The sequence below is a fragment of the Zalophus californianus genome, chromosome 1 (genome assembly GCF_009762305.2).
Source record: "Zalophus californianus isolate mZalCal1 chromosome 1, mZalCal1.pri.v2, whole genome shotgun sequence".
NCBI classification, from domain to species: domain Eukaryota; kingdom Metazoa; phylum Chordata; class Mammalia; order Carnivora; family Otariidae; genus Zalophus; species Zalophus californianus.
The window spans coordinates 136,502,819-136,525,161 of NC_045595.1; the positions used below are offsets into that span (position 1 = coordinate 136,502,819).

General features: G+C 43.9%; 1 protein-coding gene across 1 annotated transcript in view; it reads right to left on the bottom strand.

Annotated features, from left to right (window-relative positions):
* Window positions 1–1,194: 1,194 nt before the first annotated feature.
* ETV5 (ETS variant transcription factor 5) overlaps window positions 1,195–22,343 on the bottom strand; it is a 57,793-nt gene continuing 36,644 nt past the window's right edge. The window contains exons 8-13 of the mRNA XM_027586396.2: window positions 18,688–18,947; window positions 16,598–16,657; window positions 12,156–12,224; window positions 11,827–11,996; window positions 7,393–7,494; window positions 1,195–3,751 (exon numbers count right to left, since the gene is read on the bottom strand). Coding sequence (XP_027442197.1) covers window positions 3,530–3,751; window positions 7,393–7,494; window positions 11,827–11,996; window positions 12,156–12,224; window positions 16,598–16,657; window positions 18,688–18,947 — 883 coding nt within the window. The 3' untranslated portion in view covers window positions 1,195–3,529. The remainder of the gene's footprint in view (window positions 3,752–7,392; window positions 7,495–11,826; window positions 11,997–12,155; window positions 12,225–16,597; window positions 16,658–18,687; window positions 18,948–22,343) is intronic.

Genomic DNA, 22,343 nt, shown 5'->3' on the forward strand with positions numbered 1-22,343 from the left:
TTATCCTAGTGCCCAACGCTAGAAGGGCGGCCCAGTGTTTGGTGACCTCCCGCATTAGGTTAACGATCTGGGGCTGGGCCCGGGCTGGATAATGAGCCCATGAATAATGGGAAACTGACTGTCATAGCCTTATCGTGGTGAAGCTCGCTTTGTCCTCGGCTCCCTTGCCTTCTCTCCAAGCATCTTTTCTTAATCTGTCGAAGCTAATGGGTTTATGAGGCAGGGATTCAGGCCTCACAAGCTCCAATTCAAGCCACTGTGCATGGATTCAGTCTCAGATGTTTGTACACTTATGGGCTTGTAAAACAGTGAAAGATAGTAGATAAACTTACAGAAAGCCTTCTGTTAGAGGCCTGAAAAAAGGTTCTAGTTATTTCTCTCCTGTAATAGGAGTCTTGAAAAGCCCAAAGGAAGGTGCAGAAAAGCGTGAAAAAGGAACAGGGAACAGCCCCGCCCCGCACACAGCCTGGCGCACAGCCCTGCACCCTGTATTTCCTTCCACCACACCTGCCCCGCGCGATCAGTACATGCCCACCAGGAGAAGACGCACTGGGAAAAAAAATTCCTTTTGCTGCATGTCTAGGAAAAAAACAGGCCAAGACTTTCTGAAGTCTTTGTTGTCCTTCCCAAAGGAACAGCCTGGTATTGGTAAAAATTTTGATTAAAGCTTGTTGGGGGAAAATTAGTAAGGAGGAACTTCTTAGGTGCTTACTGTTTTTGCAAGTATGTATCCAAGAGGCTGAGCTAGAATCACTCTGGAACTCACAGTCCTAGCCTAATTAGTAATCTTGCACACAATCCAGGGTCCAAACAGGAGCTAAGCTTTAAAAAATGGTTAATAATTTTGAGCAGGTAGGTGGGCTCAAGGAGATGGGGTGGTCTCAGCTCACCATTGGCTGAGGAAGAGGACCTCTCTACCTCCTAGTGCTTCCGATTCAATTTTTAGCTAGAGTTTAAGAGGTGAGGCCGAAGAGCACTATGCACTTCTATTTCCAAGTAACAGTTCCTTTAATTAGTCTCCACTCCAGTCCACTGGTAAGGCTAAATAACTGAGAGGGACAGAGGGAGAATGGGGTGGGGGGGGGAGAGAGATAGAGAGGGAACGAGAGAGAGGAAGCCAGGTGGCTTCTGCTTGCTTTCAAATTAGACCACAGAGGGCAAGAAAGAGGCAGGTTTCAGGCACTTGGTAAACTGAAAGCAAACTTCTTTATTGTACACAGTACAGAATATAACGCAGCTTGGCAGGATGCATACGGCCCTGCGCAGGGTAAAGTATTTCAAATCAACTGGCAGGTTAAAGCCTTTCTGCACTGTAGACTTTCCACACTCTGGAAAAGAAGCAAAAACAAAACAAAACAAATAAAAAACCAAAACCATCCGGGAGGTGCATGAGTCTAATGGGGATGCAACAGTGATGCGCCATCCTGTGTCCCGCGACAGTACAGGCCCCATAGTTACAGCGGGGGGGGGGGGGGGGGCTCAGGCTACAGAGGGTTATTTTCATACTTGCTAAGACAGCATAAATCCATCAAAAAAAGGAAACCCAAACCAGGATAAGAAAGAAAACAACAACAACAACAACAACAAAAAAACAAAACAAAATCCTATACAGCATTTACAACAAATAAATCTCTAGCCAGCTGGGGGTAAAATATGCATCTATATATAGACTATGTGTAGGTTAGAGAGCTATAAATATGGTTGGGAAAGAGTCCTTTGATTAGAGTACAATGCTAATTAAGGCCCAAGCTAGAGGTTCAACACCTTGGCGGGCTAATTAGCTTCCAATAGAGGAAAACCTCATGTGTTCATAGCTATAAAACGCACCCCTTCTCCCTATGAACCTCTTCGCAAACGTGCTGCTGCTGGTCAGAAGGCGGACTGGCGGAGACGGGCGCACGCCCCAGTCAGAGGCAAACAACTCAAAGCATGTTTCTTCCCCTCACCGGGTCAGCACTGCGTGGCGCGGACGCAGCCCAGCGGTCATTCTCAGCGCGCTAAGTGCCGCGGGGGGCGCGGGATCCTATCAGCGGAGCAGGCAGCAAGACACTACCACTTCCTAGGAACTTCTCCTCTACTCTGAGGCCGACTTGCACTTCGCTTTAGCTGGGTGGTGGAAAACTTTTCCAATATCATACAGCAACCGGAGTAAACCTTTTTCTTTTTCTTTTTTTTTTAAGGTGGTGGGAAACTAAAATGCTAGCACTGTTTTTTACCTGTCAGTGTCACACGTACATCTCAAACTATTGAATCATATGCAAGGTTTAAAGTCCAAGGATTAAAGAAAAAAAAAAGAAAAGAAAACAAACTGATGAAATGGAAGTTGTCATCGGTCATGCCCGGGGAGACATCCCCAGGGTTCCCACCGGGTGGCCAGGTGTCAAATGGACATGACGCGTATTATGTACATATGCTTTCCAGAGAGGGCGTGTTAGAGGACACGGGGAACTATACACATAGAATCTAAGCGGTGTGTCCGGGCTGCCCTGCACACCTCAAAAATGTACAACTCAGGTGCAAATGTTCCGTCAGGCTGTCTGGTGCAGAAAGCACAAAGCAGGCAATAGAGTGGGCTTGTGCGCGGCTAAGGGGGTGCCCCCAGCAAAGCCCCTTTCAAGCTGCAGCGTCTTCATCAGTCAGCACCGCCCTGCTAAGGACGCAGTGCACAGTTACCAAAAGGTTTGTTTTTTTTTTTTGCTTTAAATACCAAAACTACAAAAATCAGTTTATAAACTGTTTTTCCAAAACAACCACCAAAACAAAATGATTCCCCCGAATCAAAGCAAAACAAAATACTGTCAAAAGTGTAAATCATCCTTCTAAAATGAAAGCCATCCACACACAGCCGTGTGACTGGGAAGAGAAAGGGGGCTTGTTCTACTCGGTGACCACATGGCTAGAAGGTTCCCAAGAGTAGCAACGGTTTATTATTTGAGAACCATGGAGTGGGTAACAGCTGTTCTGACTTTCCCCCCTTCTTTCTAGGCCAAGGGGGAAAACATTTCAGCTTGAGCTAGAAGAACTCTCCGAATTTTAAGATCTACTTTTAACCCTTTGCGGGTTGAGCCTCCCCAGCTTCTTAGCCGACCGTTCTATGCGTTTGTCATTTCTTTTTCAATAAATTGTGCAAATCAGAGCCCTTCTATGTAAAGGCATTTAGTAGTCCATGATCAATGCAGATTGTCACACACTCTTGCCCTGGTTTGTGGGCACTAACCTGAACAAGGTATTGCTTTGCATATATTGTCCATGGGAAGGAGGCTCCATTGCAATCTCTTCCCAGAAACCTTGTCAGGATCAGAGCTGAGGCACCAGCCTTTTGATGGCATTTCCGCCCCTGCCCTGTTCCCACTCCCCAGCCAAGGTATCTGTCTTTAAGGGTGCCAATCCAGAGACAGCTTGGGTTCTCCAGATAATACTCAAAGGGCAAGCTTTAGGAACAGCCAAAAACACAAACAAAACCACTGCCCTCGTTTGCCTGAATGGGAACTGCTAGCTCTAGGGTTCGGCCGCTCAGCCACTCAGAAACTTAGTAAGCAAAGCCCTCGGCATAGGGGAGGCTGCTGCAGCGATCCATGTCCAGGAGGTAAGCCGGGTTGTCTTCAAAGTGGGTCAGCGGCAGGGTATCCTCCTCGCTGAGGTGACACTCGGACTCTGCTTTCAGGAACGGACGCTGGTTGTCAGGGAAGGCCATGGAGAAAAGGGCATCTGGGTCACAGACAAATTTATAGACGTATCGCTCCCCAGCCACCTGAGGGAGAGAAAACACACCTTCTCAGGCCCAGCTGGAACAGGGCACGGGGGGAGGGGGAAACCCAGGGAAGGATGGTGAGGTATTTGTACGTCATCAGGTTCTCAAGGAGCCAGGGACCAAAGGAGGCTCATTAGTAGCTGACTGTCCAAACCATTCAGATTTATTTTGACAAATCTCGGGGACCTGTTATCTGCCAAGTGTTTTGTTGACACCACTGCTCAGCAGTTGAAGACATCTGAATTTCAAATTCACAGTAGATAGGCTCGCCATTTATTTATTTATTTACTTATTTATTTAGGTTCTTTTAGAGGAAAATTCTCACTGTGCTTAGAAAGAAAGGTTATGTCGAGGCCGGTGCTTGGTGTTATAAGGAGGATTGAAAAGTGAAAGTGAAAGAGGACACGGGGAACTATACGCATAGAATCTAAGCGGTGTGTCCGGGCTGCCCTGCACACCTCAAAAACGTACAACTCAGGTGCAAATGTTCAGAAGTGCAAATGTACAACTCAGGTGCAAATGTGCAGAAGTCAGACCCTGTTTTCAGTTGCCACCAAAGTTCACAGTCTTCACAGTACGGCTTTGTTATTTGGAAGGGCTAGGAATCTGATCAGTAGAGACTATGTGGAAATTTAAATGTGTTCCAAAGCCAAATAAAATTGCTTTTTGGCTTAGCTGCGGTTTTTAATTATGCATTCCATGGTTCTGGTACACTGAAGAACTGCTAACTACCTTTTTATGAATTTTATGCATTATAATATTATTGGACCCAAAGGTTTTGATTCGAAGGCCTCATGATGTAGTTGATGAGCCATCCAGGTCAATGGGATCAGCTATTCTCTGCTGGTTGTTTAGCATCAGTGCAAGAGGACCCCTACCACTGAAAATCAAACCTGATAATGCGCTTTGCTTGGGTAATGCAAAGGGGCAACGGAAGGCCGCTGAAATTACTGATAAAATGAATATTTTTAGGCTCAAAAATTCAAAAGGTTGAAGTTAACCCTGCGCTCTGGTCATTCTGTTGTGATTCTAAAATCTCTTTTAATTGCAGAAATATGGCTTTGCTTCCAAATCTTGGGTTTAAAAAATCTGTTGCTTACGGTGGCAGCTTGTAGAGGTAACAGCAGAATTCTCCTAATAGGTCCGAAAGCTTATTTTATGGTGACATGTCTGTCTAGTCACCAGAACATGGCTGCCAACGTTCTTTGGAATCCGAACACTAGGAATCAGGGGCTGTGGGAGTGAAATGGGACAAGCGGCATCTTCGCCAAAGCAAGCCTTAAGGGTAGCAAATGTACACAATCCATCAACCCTATTTAGTTTTTTTAAGCTACAGACTTACACTAAATCTCTTGATGCCCCACCCCAAAAGCCAGTACATATACATAGCAGAGGGAGGCAAAAGGGCATAGTAGAAATAATATGAGATCAGGGACCAGGAGTGGATGGCTTCCCATCCTCGTTCAGGCACTAATGAGTCTTAACCTCTGTGCATGTCAATCTTCCCTTTCAAAAGCTGAGGGTTTGGGACCACAGCTTTTCTACCTCTCTCCCCACACGGGCATGCTATCATTCACCTTTAATCAGTTCTCTTTTACTCATGGGTCATGTCATAATTATAACAACAATCCCTTACATTGGGTAGCACAGTATTATCTCTGGAACATTTTCACATATATTACCCTGTGAAATTATAGCATTTTTTTTTAATCTCCACTTTTATTGGGAAGAGAGGCTTTGAGAGGTTACTATAAAGCACCCAACTAATAAATGTGAGCATTAGGATCTGAACCCATTCTTGTGCCTTCCTGTACTCTTTGCCTGTCTTGTTCTCAGAAATGAAGTTCTCTTCTACTTCCTGCAACAACTGATGACCTAGTCACAGGGACAACTCACTGTCGGTAGTTCAAGTGATTATGTCTTGTCACATTCCCTCAGATTGGATCTGGAGTTGGGAACAGCAAACGAGTAATAGCTCTTCTTCCTGAATTTTAGGATTCCACCTAATAGTATTAACATTAAAAGGGAAGAGTGTGTGTGTGTGTGTGTGTGTGTGTGTGTGTGTGTGTGTGTGTGTGTGTTTGTATGTGTGTGTGAGAAGTTTGGGGGAAATGGAAAGTGATTGCTAATGGGTTTGGGGTTTCTTTCTGGGGTGATAAGATCTTCTAAAATTGATTGTGGTGATGGTTGCACAACTCTGTGAATATATTTAAAAAACCACTAAATTGTACACCTTACAAAAAGGGGAAATCGAGCAACCACCCTTCCTAGATTATCAACTCTGTGCCAAGCACTGAAGTCAAACCCTCAGCTCTGCCCCACAGGAGCTTACACTCAGTACAGAGAGAAGGGCCTGATAGAGAGGTGTGCAGGTGCTACTGCAAGCAGGAAAGGACACCCAGTCCCAGGACTTTAGATTCTTGGGAGTGATGCAGTGATGATTGGCTGGCCAGGTAATGAAGGCATTCGGAATGTTCTAGTTCTTAAATAGGATGATAGCTTAATAGGTGGGTTTTTTTTTTTCATTTTCAAATATGCTTGATGACTTCCATGCACATGTTGTATATTCTTTGGTAAACAAATACTATATTAATTAAGAGAAGATGGCCGTGCCAGTGAGAGCAGTCAAGTGTGGGTGAGGAAACAGGAGTTGGGTGATGGTGCCCAGACCGGGAATAGCCTTACAGTCTGTATGAAGCACTAGAAAGTCTGTAAGATTTTATCTTTATCTTCACCTTTCTTTTTTATCCAGAGGACCATGGCAAGCTGTTTAATATTTTTTAAGACGGTGAGAGGAATATGGGGTCACATTACCACCTGCCTATGAGAAAGATCAGCCTGCCTTCGGCACAGACAAGTTCTCAGCGGCAATGGCCATATGCTTCTGCCAAGTGCATCTTATTGGCCACCCACCACACAGCCTGCCTAAATGTGTATATGCTAGAATCTGGGTAACAGCACGACATAAAATATGGTGGCTAAGAAAGATGAACCAGTGATTAACCATTCCCATCTTCTGCCTATCCACGGGAGTTTCAGATTTGTGCTGGTTTCCTCAAAATACGCCTTATCCTTTATTTTGCAAAGAGCAAGCTGGTACTAGGTGATTCTGCTGCCATTTTACAAACCTAGGTTTTTTTTTTTAACTTGAGTTCCAGTTTTTTCCTGTAAGTTCTGAAAGAGAAATAGGATTTCCTTACTCCTCTAATGCTATTGAGAGTCTTAAACCAAGATATTTAGAGGTCTGGGTGTTTTGCCAACTAAAGACTTCAACTCAGCTCTTATGGTAGTGGAGGCCTTCAAGTTGATTCCTTCATGTACTCCTTTATGGATGTAATTGTTGGCCTATGTTTCTGGACATTTTTGTAATTAGAGGCAATTTAAGTAAAACCAGGGAGCCTAATTTTCCTATAGTGTGTTCCACGTGCAACCTCTGGTGTTCGTTTTCCCAAGAGCATTAAAGTACTCTTTATATCTCATTTGACTCTTAAGTTTGTTCTCCCAAGATTTTTTCCTACCACAGAATCACTTACAAGGCTAACATTTTCTCCTAGCCATTATAAACAGTCACATTACAGAAGCCCTTGACATTTTCTTTGAAAGTGGTCAGAATGGTCTAGGTGCTTCTTGTAATGGCTCACCTTCTGCATGATGCCCTTTTCGTAGTAATAGCGTAGAGAACGGCTGAGCTTGTCATAGTTCATGGCTGGCCGGTTCTTTTGGATGCCCCAACGCCGAGCAACCTAAAGAGACAGGAAAGTAGAGAGCAATGCAAATTCATTCCCTGGGCCTAGTGGTATTCTCCCAATCCCAGGAGCGCCAGTTCTGTGATTTGACTGCTTTGGTCAGTGGTCCACTTCCCTGACCTGGAAGCAAAAATACTTAATTCCCTCAAGACCCAACATTCAACAAAGGTGATGATTCAGTCGCGACTGCTAAGAGAGGTGAGATCCAGAGGTGGAAGAATCCTAGCACTTTAAGATTGCAGAGGGCTTGGCTAATGTCCCAGAGGAAACAGGCTCTCTACTGTTTCTCCACATATGAATTATTGACCAATACCCATAGACCATTAACATGTTGCCATTAAGTGCTATGGTTTCTGTAGCAGTCAATAAGGAATAATTAGAATGGTCATTCCTGAAACATTAGGAACACACTAGTGAGTTGCTAATGGGCCAGCAGAGCAGAAGTTCAATTCTAATAAGATTGGCGAGGGGCTGGGAGCTGTTTACTTACTGCAGCTCATGGAGTAAGGGGGAACCAGATCATTCCAGCCCACTGCCATCCAATCCCCTGCTCCCAGCAGACTTGCAGAATGGACATTAAAACATGCAGCACCATTAGCCACTTAATGAAAAATTAACAGGGCTTCCCAAACAGTTCTGAAGTGCATTATATCCAACCCAGTCCACCTGAGGTGCAGTGATGGGGAGATGTAATTGGAGCTTTGGGCAAAGAAGCCTTATAGCAAGAAACTTCCTAGTGGAGTTTACCCAATTGTCAGGACAGCCAAGCAATTTCTGTTCTCAAGTATCTCAACATCCAAATCCTGCTTGTAAGGACGACTGTCCGTGTAGGAGAAGAGTAACTCTAGAAATGGGAGGCTCCTCAGAGGTCTTTAAATGTATGGAAACCAGGGGTCATGTTTTGAATATTTGAGGTCACTTTTGGAAACTTAAAAAAAACACACAAAATAACTATATTCCTTTGAGCTTTAAAAAAAACAGATGTTACACATGGAATGGGAAGTAGGGAGACTGCAAATGGGAAAAGCGGATCATAAAAAAGCATTTCACTTAAAACATTTCCTTAAAGCATCTGGGCAGAATGAAAGCAACATCTTCTGAAATCAGGATTCAAAATGACCTTTAAAAATACCAGAAATGATCTGATAAGCAAGGACGAATGCGTCTGTCCTAATTACATTAGAATAATTCAATAGCCATGATTCCCCTCTGCCTTGCAACAGACTGTGTGAAAGCGAAGTTTCCATTCGTTTGCCTTGGGCCCCGTATGGCACGCACGATGTCCCTGGCTCTCCTTCTTTCTCCATACTGCACCCATTCAAGTCTCTCTTTGAAATAGCCAAAAAGGCACAATTCACCAAAACTCCATCCCTTGGTTAGAGAAGATAAACCTTTTAAACCAACAGAAACAGTGGTGCAAGGGAGACCTGCTCAACCAATACATGTCCTTCTACCCTGTTCCAAAGAAATGACACTATGAAGCTGTCCTTGAACTGCTGTGAGCCCGCAAGTGATGCAGGGCACCCGAAAGGAAGCCCGGCCTCATCTTCTTACTGGATTCAGTGGTGGAAATCAATTCTGGAATATTCTTCCCCTTCAGCCTTGACCTCTCTTTGCCGTCACTTGCATAGGCAACCGCTTACTGGAGTGAGGTTCTGTACATGCACTGACTTCCGAGCGACTCTGGTGGCCAAAGTTACCGACTCATTCTCTTGGACCGGGGCCCTGTGACTCCGTAGCCCTCCCCAGGGCTGCTCCTTCTCCAGTAACGCATGATGCGGCACAAGTGCAAGCTGTTGGAAATGAGGGCTGCCCTACTTCTGGGGGGAGGGGAGCAGGCAAGAGCTTGTTAGCAGCTCTTTCTTTCATTTTCCCATTCATCACTTTGATCACACGCACCTTGAGGACAGAGGCTGAGAAAGAGTTAAAAAAAAAAACACCTCACATTTTTTTCCTCCCTTTTCAAGAGAGAGCAAGCCATAGCACGGGGAGCAGCTCTTTCTCGCAGCCCATCCTTTTAAACCTCCCCATGGCATCAGTTATCTGCCACATGTTCAACAAACAACCCTACCCCCCAAAATATTCATTAATGCAGATTCACAGTTAAAATGGCTCCAGATTAAAGCCGAGTCAGTCATAATTGAGAGGGTGCTAAGCTGGATGACTATCAAAAGACATTTGATTAGGGGGCCTGCCAAAACGCAGTTCTAAAACCACAATTTCCATGCACAGTGTAATGGATATTATGGATAATTACCCAGAGTGCACTACTCAGCCACACAGCTGCCTACAATTACGTCCCAAACAGCTTCCTCCTCCGCTTCACCCTTCAAGCTCCCCCCATGACAACGTCTTCCAGCTTTCTCGAGGAGTTGGTATCTTCCTGACTTTAACAAAGAGTGGGGACGGCAAAGTTATACAACCAGTAGGGAAAGAGCTCAACCAATGCTGTACTCTGCATGTCCTGTGGCCAAAGTGCGCACGCGGAACAGAAGCGGTTCTGGAACGTCAGAGAACCGAACCCTCAGAGCTGGTGGAGCACCGGGGGATTTCAAGGTGGGGTGGAAAGAAGTACTTCCTGCTGAAACGAAGCGGTCCCATCAGCTGAGAGAGGTGCAAGGCCACCACAGGCCTCTCACGTGACTTGGCTACTTGGCATTTATGAGCATTTTGGATTAATATTAGTTTCTCTATGAAGTATGAAAGCAGGCGCCCTTTACCATCTGTTCATCATTGTCTTTCCTGCTGGTAGGAGAGCAGAAGATTCAATAACAGCTTTACAGAGGGTCATAACCAGGTTTACCTGCAACAGCACAGGCTCTGCTTAGGCCCGAGGCAGTGGCAATAAAGTAATAAAAGCTCCTGTTTGTGAAATGAGATAAATCAGTGTAAGGACTGCCCCCATGGCAGACGTGCTTGCAGCAAGCCTCAGTAGTTCAGGCAACATGCTTTCTTCAAGCCTCCTATCAACCAGGCCAAGAATGTAGGGTGGACAGCTCTCGGGCATGGCTCCATTTCCACATGACTTGCCCCAGGAGAAAACTTTGAAAAACACAGGCGTACCAAACTCTGGCTTTGAAGGGAGACACAGTCTTAACGGAAATAGTTGATGATAGGAGACATTGACACACTTTCATTTTTATGAAGGATACAAGACAGGGAACACCACAGATCCTTCTTTTATAACTGCCTTTAGCGAAGCCTTCCTTACCTTCCTACCAGCCGGGATTCTTTAGATTTTTCCAATCCACATAGTCTCCTTTTCTCATCTTAACTTTCAGACCATTTTCTTCTTCCAAATCAAGGGCCAAGTGGCTACTTCCTGCTATTAAGCCCCCAGGGCCAACAGATACTCTTGGTGGGCTGAAGCGAGCCCTGGACTTAATTGAACATCTACAACTGCCATTCTTGCTCAAATGCCTTCCAAAGGGACTGTTCCCATTTCATTTACACCCAACCCAAAGATACATTTTGCTCTGCTGGTTTAGCATATAATACCTAGGTATACGCTACCAAAAGAAGCCTACGTCAGATTTTCAGGGCATTTTTTCCTCCATTTATAATCTCTCTCGAGTCTAAATCAAATAGAAATTTAAAAGCAACCCCTTTGGAATATGCCAAACTGAGAACATGATTTAATTTACTCTGCTATGTGATATTCAGGAAAGGGGTTCTGTAGATTTTCCCCATTGAAGAAATGGTACTGGGTGCTGTCTGTAGGCCTTTCTGTCAATAGGTCTGGTGGTGTTTCTTTCTTTATTAAAATAATGAAGGTTTAGGCTACCTCTCAACTTGTGATGACACATAATACACTTAAAAATCTAAGCTCATAAGATTGACCCATTTCTGATCATTTTATCTCTCTAGGGTAGAGCCATTTGAAATATATGGTTGGGTATTTGCTTCTGATATTACCAAAATGTCATACTATTAATATGTTCGTGTAGCCGCAAATATAGCCTGTGACATACGAGGACCCACACCAAAACAAGTTGGTATCACTGAAACAACACTTGAAAAAGACTTTCCAAGATGGAAAACAGATGTTTCCGGATGCATGTCTTCATGGCCTCACTCTTCTGATTTTGCAGACGTGTTACTAATACTTTCTGTGTTTTCTACAGTGGAGAACTCTGCCTGTTCCCAAATTGTAAATTGTCCTATTACTAGGAAGAGAACTGCCAAGCCCATTGGCCAGGCCAGAATTTGAATGAGAAGGAAGAGCAAACTTAACACAGTAAAAAGCCTCAGTGGAGAACTAAACAAGAGCAGACATCATCATCATCATCAACCAATCAAATATCATCCAAGCCCAGCACCAGTGCTTACCTCCTCAGGTTCTATCAGCTTAAATTCCATGCCACGGCCCGTCCAGGCAATAAAGTGGGCATTGGCTGGGTCATCAAGCAGGGTAACCAGGAACTGCCACAGCTGAAGAGAACCTCGCCTCTGGTAAGGAGGCCCCTCCCGATACATGGTGGGCTCTTGTTTGACTTTGCCTATTTGGGACGAGGATATAGATGCAATACTTTAGTCTTAGGTTTCTTGGACAATCTGGGCATGACGGAGTTGTTAATGCCAACTTGGCATTCACAAGACTGAGGTGTTCCGATATTTCTGACATTCCGGCTTAGCAACAAACTGGAGGTGCTACTTACCTTCCAGTCTCTCAGGAACGACACAAGTGTCGTCAAAGTACAACCGGGGATCTTTTTCATATGAAAAACCTGAAGGAAAATTTAAAAAGAAAGACCATGTTGCTTAATAAATTCTATCTGTATTCTACTAAAACTCTGGCTTTAAGGACTAAAATGGAATTCTACTATTTCGGGTCCTAAGCCCTACTAATTGCCAAATGTATGCCAGACTGAATTGTAGGGGGGGGTTCAAAAGGACTTAGGTGTTCAGGTTCTGATGCCTCAGTCAGAGAAGCGTTGATTCCTGCTATTCAAGCTAAGACTGCAGGGAAGTGCTGAGTCACCACTAAGTTCCTTCCCATCTTGTTATGAGGTCTCTATAGGTCATTGATGCTGTGACTAAGCTTTTATATCTGAAAAGACATCTCATCTATTTCAGTTGGCCTAGCCGGGAGGATTTGGGTGATCTGTACATAGTCTTGCCATTTTCCTTTTAGCAAATATTAATTTCAACCTTTCCCAGGACTTGTCGAGGCTGCCCGTGTACCTCATTCAATTATGAAAGAGCTTGGAGGGTAGACAATGCTGCCAAAATGAGTAAAGACTTGGGCCTGTGGAGGATTGTGACCAGCAATAACTCTAAAAGCAAGTTGGAAGTATTATCACCAGACATAATGGAAGAAATCTGAAGAGACTTTCTAGCAATAAAAACGTATTCATTATAGAGACAACAAAACAGAGGTCCAAAAAGGGGAACTGATGGGCTCAAGGCATGCAAGTGGAAATGAAAGGAAAGGAGGGCAAAAAGTGAAAGGGGTCAAGAAGAAGGAAGGATGGCCGGCACTCGCAGTCCACATACCCTTAATATGCACTACGTGCTGACCACCCAGTCATGTCACCAGGGACCCTGACAAGATCAGCGGTTAAAATCAAAGTCAGTTAATAGGCTTGATGGGGACCCTATCCCTCCCTGTGGCCGAGCCTGCTCCTCTTCCAGCAGACCCCTTGGCAGAGAGCCCCAGCAGCTCCCGTGTGCTCAGCCCAGCGCCCTGGCTCCATCCACCTGGCTGGGCAGTACAGGGGTGTGGGTGCATGTGCTGGGGGGTGCGGCAGGGGCAGGCCGCGAGGCTGCGCTGCAGTGAAGGACTAGCCTGAGATTCTGAGAGGGATTTGCTAGTACTTGAAAAGTCCACGGGTAAAGACACCAAGGAATAAACTGGCTGTTCTTTCTTCACAATTGGCCAAGATCAAGTTCTTCTTGGCAGGACCAGTGCCGTGTTTAAAAGGCCTGGGACTGGGAAAGCACTGCCCAACTTGGAAGAAACTGAGATTATCTTGAGGTTTGTATTATTCATTTTTGTTTTCTCAGCCCCAAGCACTATTTCTCTGTTTGCTTCACGATATCAAAGGAAGTATATTTTATTGACATTTATTTATTATTTAATCCAATAAATATTTATGCCAGGCACACAAAGAGGGTGGATAACAAGAAAATAGAGACTTGGTGCTTGCTCTCATGGAGCTTGTATCCCAACGGGAGGAGACATATAACAAAGTAGGGAAAGAAAAGTGAGACTCGGTAGTGTGGAGCATTATAGAGTGTGGGCCATGGAGTCAGAATGACGGACCTGGATGGGCTGTGTGACCTCTCTGTGCTCCAGCTTCCTCATTTGCAGACGGGAAGATGCTTTAATTGTATGAGAATTAGTGTGAGAGCATTATGAGTTATTAACATATATTCTGTTACATTGATCTGTTTACCTTTATACCTCAGTGTCAAGAGTAGTTCCTGGCACATAGTGTAAAATAAATGAATGTTAAAAAAATTAAGATAGTAATTGTACACTGATAAGTACTATTAAGAAATGAATTGTAGGGGCACCCGGGTGGCTCAGTCGGTTAAGCGTCCAACTCTTGATTTTGGCTCAGGTCAGGGTTGTGAGACTGGGCCTGAAGATTCTCTCTCTCCCTCTCCCCCTCCCCCCCAAAAGAAACTAACTGGATAATGTGAGAGCTTTATCTTATATAGTCTCCATTATGGATTCTAAATTCCTTGAGGATAAGGACCATGTCCTGAATATAGTATCCTCATATCACCTCATACATAATAAGTGCTCAACAAATACTTGAATGAATATGAAAGACTCTCCATTAAGAAAAGATTTAAGAATACAATGCTAGCTTTTAAGTCAGGGTTTCAGCGACTCCTATGATAAATTTATTTTCCAGTCTGGTACTAGGAAACTGACTCTTATGACAAATTGTTATATTTTATATTATCAACGAGAATTACATAATCCCTTTTCTTCCTTCCTTTTTTTTTTGCCTTGGCTGCCAGGAAGCTATAAATTTCCTGACTTTCCATTTGGATTTTGACACTCCAGTGATGTTTTAATGGCCTCATTATAAAGTCATTATAAGTAAACTCCTTCAAAGTTTACACATCTGTCAAACTTGCCGTGTTATTTTTAGTGCTGTTCTTCCTGTTCTTCCTCTAGGTAAGGATAATACATTCACAGCATACAGGGAAAAAAATGTAAATCTCAATGAAATTCTAGGTTTGGTTTTCAAACCAATCAGATGAGGGCCTGCCCATGAGTGTCGTTTTGGTGTATCTGCGGTTTCTAGTCACTGCCCCACAAGCTCCTCGAAAACATCTGCAAAATGCTGTTGGCTTAAGTGAAATTAAGTCAGTTGAATTGGCCCCAGCAGTTACAGCAGTTGTGGCCACAACCACCCCACCACTCAAAGGTGGCAGGAAGGAAGAACCTGTTTGAGGGGCCCAGTGGAGAGGAAAGATTTACCCGCCCTGCAGAGATTCCAGGTGAACGAGCACTAAGGCAGGATGGCTATCTTAGTAATCGCAGATGCCAATCAGAAACACTTGTCTCACTAACTGGCATCCATGGTGAAGCCTATAGAAGAAGGAAGGAGAAGCCACATCATGGTAATTTAGAGTAATTAAGAATGCAGGTCTCTTTGAAACTAGCTTCTCCGATGCATGGGGGGGGGGCGGTCAGGGAGAGGAATGGGAAAGAGTAGGGGGAAAACACACAAACTCTCCAGATATTGTGTGTGTAGTAAGCAGTCCAATGCTTTACTAAAAATATTTCCTGTAAGAGCATGCTCCTTTCTAAATGTTGTAATTATGCACAATGTTTTCCTCCTTCTCTTCCCCCACTCCCTCCCAGTTTGCCTGCTGCAGACATCAGTTGCTGCCGCAGAAACATTTGGGAACCTGGAAGAGAGCCCCACACAGCTGTGCCGATCGATCACAGTCAGAGGTCCGGTAGACAGCTCTTCCTTCCCAGGGCTGGACAAACACTCAGAATATTCTCGGGCACACAGTGCAACCCCACTGGGTGTTCCCTCTCACCAGGTCAGCGGGAAGCAGCTACCCATAGAAATCACGCTTGTGAAACAATCACTTAAAAGACAGCAGATGCTTCCTAGTACTGTTTTATGAGCTTTTCAGTCCTCCTTGGATGCACACTGGAATCACCTGGGGACCTTTAAAAAGGACTAATGCCTAAGCCCCACCCCAGAATTTCTGATTTACTTGTTCTGAGTGAAGATCAGACACCAAAAGTTTTAAAAGCTCTCAGCTGATTCTAACGTGCAACCAAAGCTGCGACTCCCCATGCTAGAGTAGTTCTCAAAACTGAGCGTGCATCAGGACCCCCTGGAAGGCGTGTCACAACCCAGAGTGCTGGGCCCCTGGAGCCTCTGAGTCAGTAGTGTGGGGTGGGTCCCGAGAACCTGCATTTCCAACAGATCCCAGGTGAAGCTGATGCCATGGGTTTGGGGAATCACACTGCCCTGGGTATTTAAGGACAGATGTATAGGACAAAAAACAACTCAGTCGTTAGGCGTCTGCCTTCAGCTTGGGTCATGATCCCAGGGTCCTGGGATCGAGCCCCGCATCGGGCTCCCTGCTCGGCAGGAAGCCTGCTTCTCCCTCTCCCACTCCCCCTGCTTGTGTTCCCTCTCTTGCTGTGTTTCTCTCTGTCAAATAAATCAATAAGTAAATCTTTAGGACAAAAAACAAGATGTACTTCTGGGGAAAATGTTCTAAGAAAAAAACCCTTCCCCGTTTCAGTGTTCAGAGAAGTCCTAAATGTACCATCTCAAGTGTTCACACATTCCCAAGTTCTAGTTCAGGCTGATAATGTTATAAACAGCTACATACACCTCCCTGGATGGAAGTGGGGAAACCAGATTGGTTTATTTTTTCTTCATATTATCCCATGACCTCTGAAAAGTGAGAGTCATTACTATTGAAAATGATGGTGGCCCTCACTGCATTCAGGAGTGTGCCTCAAAATAACTGAAGGTTACCATCAACTAGCTCTCATTTTCATGACTTAAGAAAGGTTTAACCTATCTATGATCCCAAATCTTAGCCTGGAAGCTGAGAAATTTTAAGCTTGCTTGAATATTATTTTTTTTTAAAAGTTACTTACCTTCATGGCTGCTGGAGAAATACCCCCCTCTGATATAGGACGACTGGCAGTTAGGCACTTCTGAAAGAGAAACAGACACCCACTCTGTCAGTAGCTTCTGTAGGTGAGTCAGCACATCTCTTGAACTGCAGCCCTGTAGTGAAGCCCCTAGACTTTCTCCTGCTCCCAGATCATGTCTTTCTGGTCTTGACCTGGGAGAGAGGTGCCACCCTAACAGGCAACATAGGCAACACCATCACCCACCATTTGAAAGTAGGACTCTTGGCTCCTGATCAAGAGAACGAGGAGGAAAATATGATGCTTCATTCTTATAACTTGTTCATTACAGAAATTAGTTAACACCAAATCTGGGGAGAGAGTTAATGGTATAAAAAGAAACTGGCTTTCAAAAGGCCGAGCTTGGCCTTCTGTCTCTACTGACTCAGGGGCTTTGGGGGTTAGAGCGGGATGAGGGGTGCTTTAGATCTTTCCCAATTTGCTCCCCTTTACAGCCGGTGGTCACATCCAATTCTGCGCCAATGGATGAGGGTCCTTTTCAGGCCGAAGAAGTTAGGGGATTTGAGGTTAGGAAGCGAGGGCAAGGCCATTTGCAAGGACGTTTCCCCATGCTGGAGGTGTTGGAATGAAACCCGAACTCAAGTGAGCTCTTTTTCAAGCATCAGGTTATCCAGGTGTCCACTGAGAGGAAAGCCGGTGGGTTGAGTTGTGCCCATGTGGGACACATGAATTGCAGATATGGTAGTATCGGCTGAGTGTCTTGCTTTAAGTGGGGTGGGTGGGGTGGGGTGGGGTGAAAAAACTCTTCAGGACAGATTAAAATGTCAATCCCCAAGGAAAAATATTGCTGGTCATGCCTGTTCCTGAGAAAAATACATCAAAGCTTTCAGGAGGAATGCCAGTGGGAATTTTACAAGCTATCAATACCTATACGCTTGGTAATTTTTTTTATCATAAAGCAACAGATGTCTCCCTTCTGTCTACCTCCCAGCCTTTCCCATAATCCATTTCTGCCTGAATTGAGCAATCTATGTATTATATCTCCCAGAAGGCCAAGAGCAAACTACATAGCCTGTTCTATTTGCAAAAGTCATTCAAATACATACTGCCCCACCCCTCCCCAGGGTCTTCCAAGAAAAACACCCATGGAAAAGGCTGAAAACCTACCCACCACCCTCAAATTCCTTTAGTACCAACTGCAAGAAAAGAGTGAGAAAGTTTAAGTAATTTCTGAAAGAAGAGGAAAAGAAGAGGAGGAAACAGTTTCTAAATGTGCCAAATGCAGAATTCCAATTCTTCTTACCCCTAATGATCTCATTTAATATGCCTGGTCTATAAGATATGTAGTTCGTGAATGAGCATGTGTGGTGGCGGAGGAGGAGGGGGGACCCCCCAAGTACAGCTTAAACTTCTTGATATGCTTATGTTTCTAGACAAGAGGTAACCCACAACCAGACAATGGGTGCCCTGATGTTACCTCTCCCTGTGTACATCAGCAGCCTGTGAAGGACACCGGGAACTTGCCCAGATGAAAGCAATCCAATAGGGCAGTGAATCCCATGAGGCAATCAGCAAGACAGCCTTTTCCATGTTGTACCCAGCACCCCCTACAGTCATGACATACTAGGTGATTTCTCAGAATACCATTCATTTCAAGAATAGAAAGAATCCCATCCTACGTGTAAGACTCTTCCTTATGCTCATATTGGGAGTTTGTGAGTCTACTCTATTCAAAAGGAAAGCCGTAAAGCTAGGGGCAAGGACTAAAATGCAGAAATGATATTTCCTAGGTCCAGTGACCCTTAGATAACAGGTCTTAAAAAGGGCATCGCCACGATTGGGTCTTTAGGCTTGGACTCAGAGGTGTGCTCCCCACCACTTTTGAAAAACTACTGCACTTCCTCCCACTGGATGGCTTTTCTGTTTTGTTTTGTATTTAGTTATGAATGAACAAGTCGGCTTTAGTAGCTCCTAAGTTCTTTGAGGGTGATTTTTTATAAAACTATTCCCTAAAGCCCTGTACATAGAAGACAATAACGACCAGACAGATCAATGAGAGAACGAAGAGAGAAGTGGCATGAGTCTGTGCTAACCTGAATCAACGCAGTAATCCCGGGGCTCCTGCTTGATTCCCATTGGTGACTGGAACCCATGTGCCGGGGGGCCTGGCATGCCTGGGACCCCATGTTCATAGAGTGGATCATGGTATTCTTGTTTGAATCCCTGAGGGGGCGGGGGAGCTGCAGGGACAATCGGTTCTGACATTTGCCGGTGGTAATTGGGGCGATTATCTCCAGGAACTCCCGACTGAGGAGGGAAGGGGTGGCAGGGTTCTGACAGTTGTCTCTGAAATCTGCAAGAAGAAAGTAGTTATAGTTGTTAGCTAAGAACATGATATATGCTTACTCTGATTTAGCACTGGGAATTAGAAGTTCGGATAAATGAAATTATTTGCAAAGCACTTATTAATGCCTATTTCTGAACATTTTACCCTCTTCCCCAAATTAGAGGGCATATTTCAGACCTCTTGAGTCAGGGAGTGGCAAAAAAGCAATGACACAGTAGCCTCTTGTCTCCTGTGCATGTTTATTTCATACAGTCCCTCTGTACAGGTGGGCCAGGTTATGTGTCTAAATATATAAGACCACTTACTTGCAAATAGGACTAACATATACATATGTTTATTAGTTCATTCCTTCTTTTACCTGTAGATAGAATCAAATTTTAAAGACCAAAGAGTACAAATTGACCAGTTAGAAAATGTGATTTAAAAAATCCTGTTCATAAAGCAATGAAAAACAGAAAATCTCTAGGAATAATCAGGAAATGTGTAGGCCATATAAGAATAAAACCTTAAAACTGTTTTTTTTAAAAGATTTTATTTATTTATTTGAGAGAGAGAATGAGAGAGAGCGTGAGGGGGGGAGGGTCAGAGGGAGAAGCAGACTCCCCGCCGAGTGGGAAGACCAATGAGGGACTCGATCCCGGGACTCCAGGATCATGACCTGAGCCGAAGGCAGTTGCTTAAGCAACTGAGCTACCCAGGCACCCCAAAACTGTTTTCTGAGGAGAAGAAAGAGAATTTAATTAAAGAGAAAACATTTAGAGGACTTTGAAGCTATTGATTCACTGACAATTATTCTTTAAAAGCAATGCCTTCCCAATCAACTTGATAAAATGATTCTATACTTTATTTAAAATAGTAAACAATTTTTGAAAAGAAGTAACGATCTATTAGATATTCACAAATTTTCTAAAACTGCAGTCATTAAAACAGCAATACAAGGAATGAAAGATAGGTATATCTAAGGAATTGAATGGGAAGTCAAAAACTTTCAGGTATACTCTAAAGTTTACTACTTGTTAAAGTTAGCATTTCAAATTAGTGGGGGGAAGGTCCCTGTTTTATACCACATGTCAACATAAATTTCATGGATTTCAAGGTTTCAATGTGAAACCTTAATGACCGAGAAAATATATGTGGAAACACATAATCTGAGAGTGAGGGAAAACCTTTTTACACATCATACCAACAGTGGAAATCATCAAGATAAATATGGATATTCCTCATTGTATAAATTTCTACAGTTCAAAAAACACCAGAAACAAAATCAAAAGAAAACAAACTGAGGAGAATGTCTCTAACAGTCAGAACACATCAGAAACAAAAACCAAAAACAAAACAAGCTGGAGAAAAATCTCTAACAGGTACAGCGATATTGCTACATAAGCAGCTTTTAAAAATCAGTAGAGAATGAATATCCCAGTAGGAAAAAATGGGTGACAGACATAAATAGGAAAATCACTAAAGAAGAAATACTAACGATTGTAAACAAACGGGAAGTTCAACATCATTAGTGATCAAAAAAGTACTGAGAGAGAAAAGGTTTGTTCTGGGTACTTGGAGGATGAATCGGTAGTTAATAGATCTGTGCCTGGCACATAAAAAGCACTGAAATCACAAATATGATGGATGAGATCTAGTTACAGGGATGGTCACCAGTGCAAGCCCTCCAACAAGGGAACTGGCTAAGCACATTGTGATATAGCTCTTTAGTTGAGAGCAACAATCAAATATGATGTAATACACAAACATGTAAGAACCTGAGAAGATATTTTTGACATACTGTGGAAGTTGCAAAGAACATCAAATTTTTGCAAAAGTAAAAATTATTTATGAACAAAAGTATGGTGTACAAATCTTGGAGAGGGCTGCGTAAGTAAATGTGAATACTGTTTACCTTTGGTTGGTTATGATATTAGGGGATTTTCTTTTTTTGCTCATCTACAGCTTAATAAATATACACTACCATATAATAAGACAGAACAATAAAAGCCTTTTGTTATTAATTGAATAGCATTAATATCCTTCAGCTGTCAGAAAAATCCGAAAGTACGTCAACTGCACTTTCTCTGTTGGAAGGGCAGTATAGTAAAAGGGAAAGTGATAGATGGCAAATTTTTTTGGCTTCAGTTTCCTCATCTGTAACATGGGGATGCATTATGCATCAAAATGCTACTGGAATGATAAAATAAAATCATGTCTACAAAGCATGGTTTGTACCACAGCTGTATGCACTAACAGACTTCAGGAGGATGGGTGTAGAAGTTCGAGACGGCAAACCTCAAGGTGAGGTCTCGATCCATGAAATATGTATAAGACACTCACCTCTGTGCGTAAAGAAAAGCAGCTGTGAATATATGCCCTCGGGTAGAAAGCAGGAGCCGAGGTTCAGGTTCAAAAATAAAAAATTTACAACAATGGATTCCAGTGGGTTATTTAAAATCAACAATAGAATCCTGTAATATTAAGGTCTTACTCTAATTTTCACTTGAATCCTATGAACAGCTTTCATAAAATAACTTGAATTTGATTTGAATCAATCTGTCGCAACAGGTGGCCAACAGATTTCTGGAATATCAAGACTCAAAATCTTCCCCTGAAGAGATTTGGATGCAGAGGAAACACTGTTTAGATCAGGGTCTAGCAAGGCACTCAACTCACTCTGTGGGGATCCCTACTACCTTACCAAAAGCAGTGCTGCGAGGTCGTGTCATAACAGGAAGATCACCAAAGAGTTTTACATATGCTTGTCCCTTTATCCCAGACGCCAACGGCATCAGAATCTGCCCGGCCAAGGTCCTGAACAAGCTGTACAAACCGTATTAGGTTTGCGCGGGGTTGAGAGCCTTTCCCAGCGGGGCTGAATGCCTTACGGGGGTAACTCCTTCAGGAATGCGGATTTTCGAGGTTGCTGTTATTTAAGGAAACCCTTCCAGGGTCTTTGAAGAAGTGTAAATTTGAAACCCAGGTTTAGGCTTAACGTTTAGAATATAGGCAGCAGCGGCCCACGGCAAGCCTGACTTTTTTGAAGCGAATTCTGAAGAAGTGGGCAGAAAAGTAAGGCGAAGATATTCTCAAGGCCTTATTTTTATCAAGTACCAAACCTCCCAGCCAAGTACTAACCAGGCCCAACCCTGCTTAGCTTCCGAGATCAGACCTTACACCAGCAGGAAGGAACAGTAACAAAGGCACCCATCTTCCACATTCTCTCCCCTCTGCCACCATCTTGGCTCTTCAAAGGTGACCTCCACAAATCACTTCCTTTGATGGCTCAGGGAGGGCGCAGAACCGCTCAGTTCTGTAACCAGAGCCCCTGCAGCTGACAGGCCCAAGCCCTTCACTTCCTCCCGGTGCCTAACTTCTTACCTTCCAGAATGAAACTCTAGAGTCGGCCTGGTACGGCCT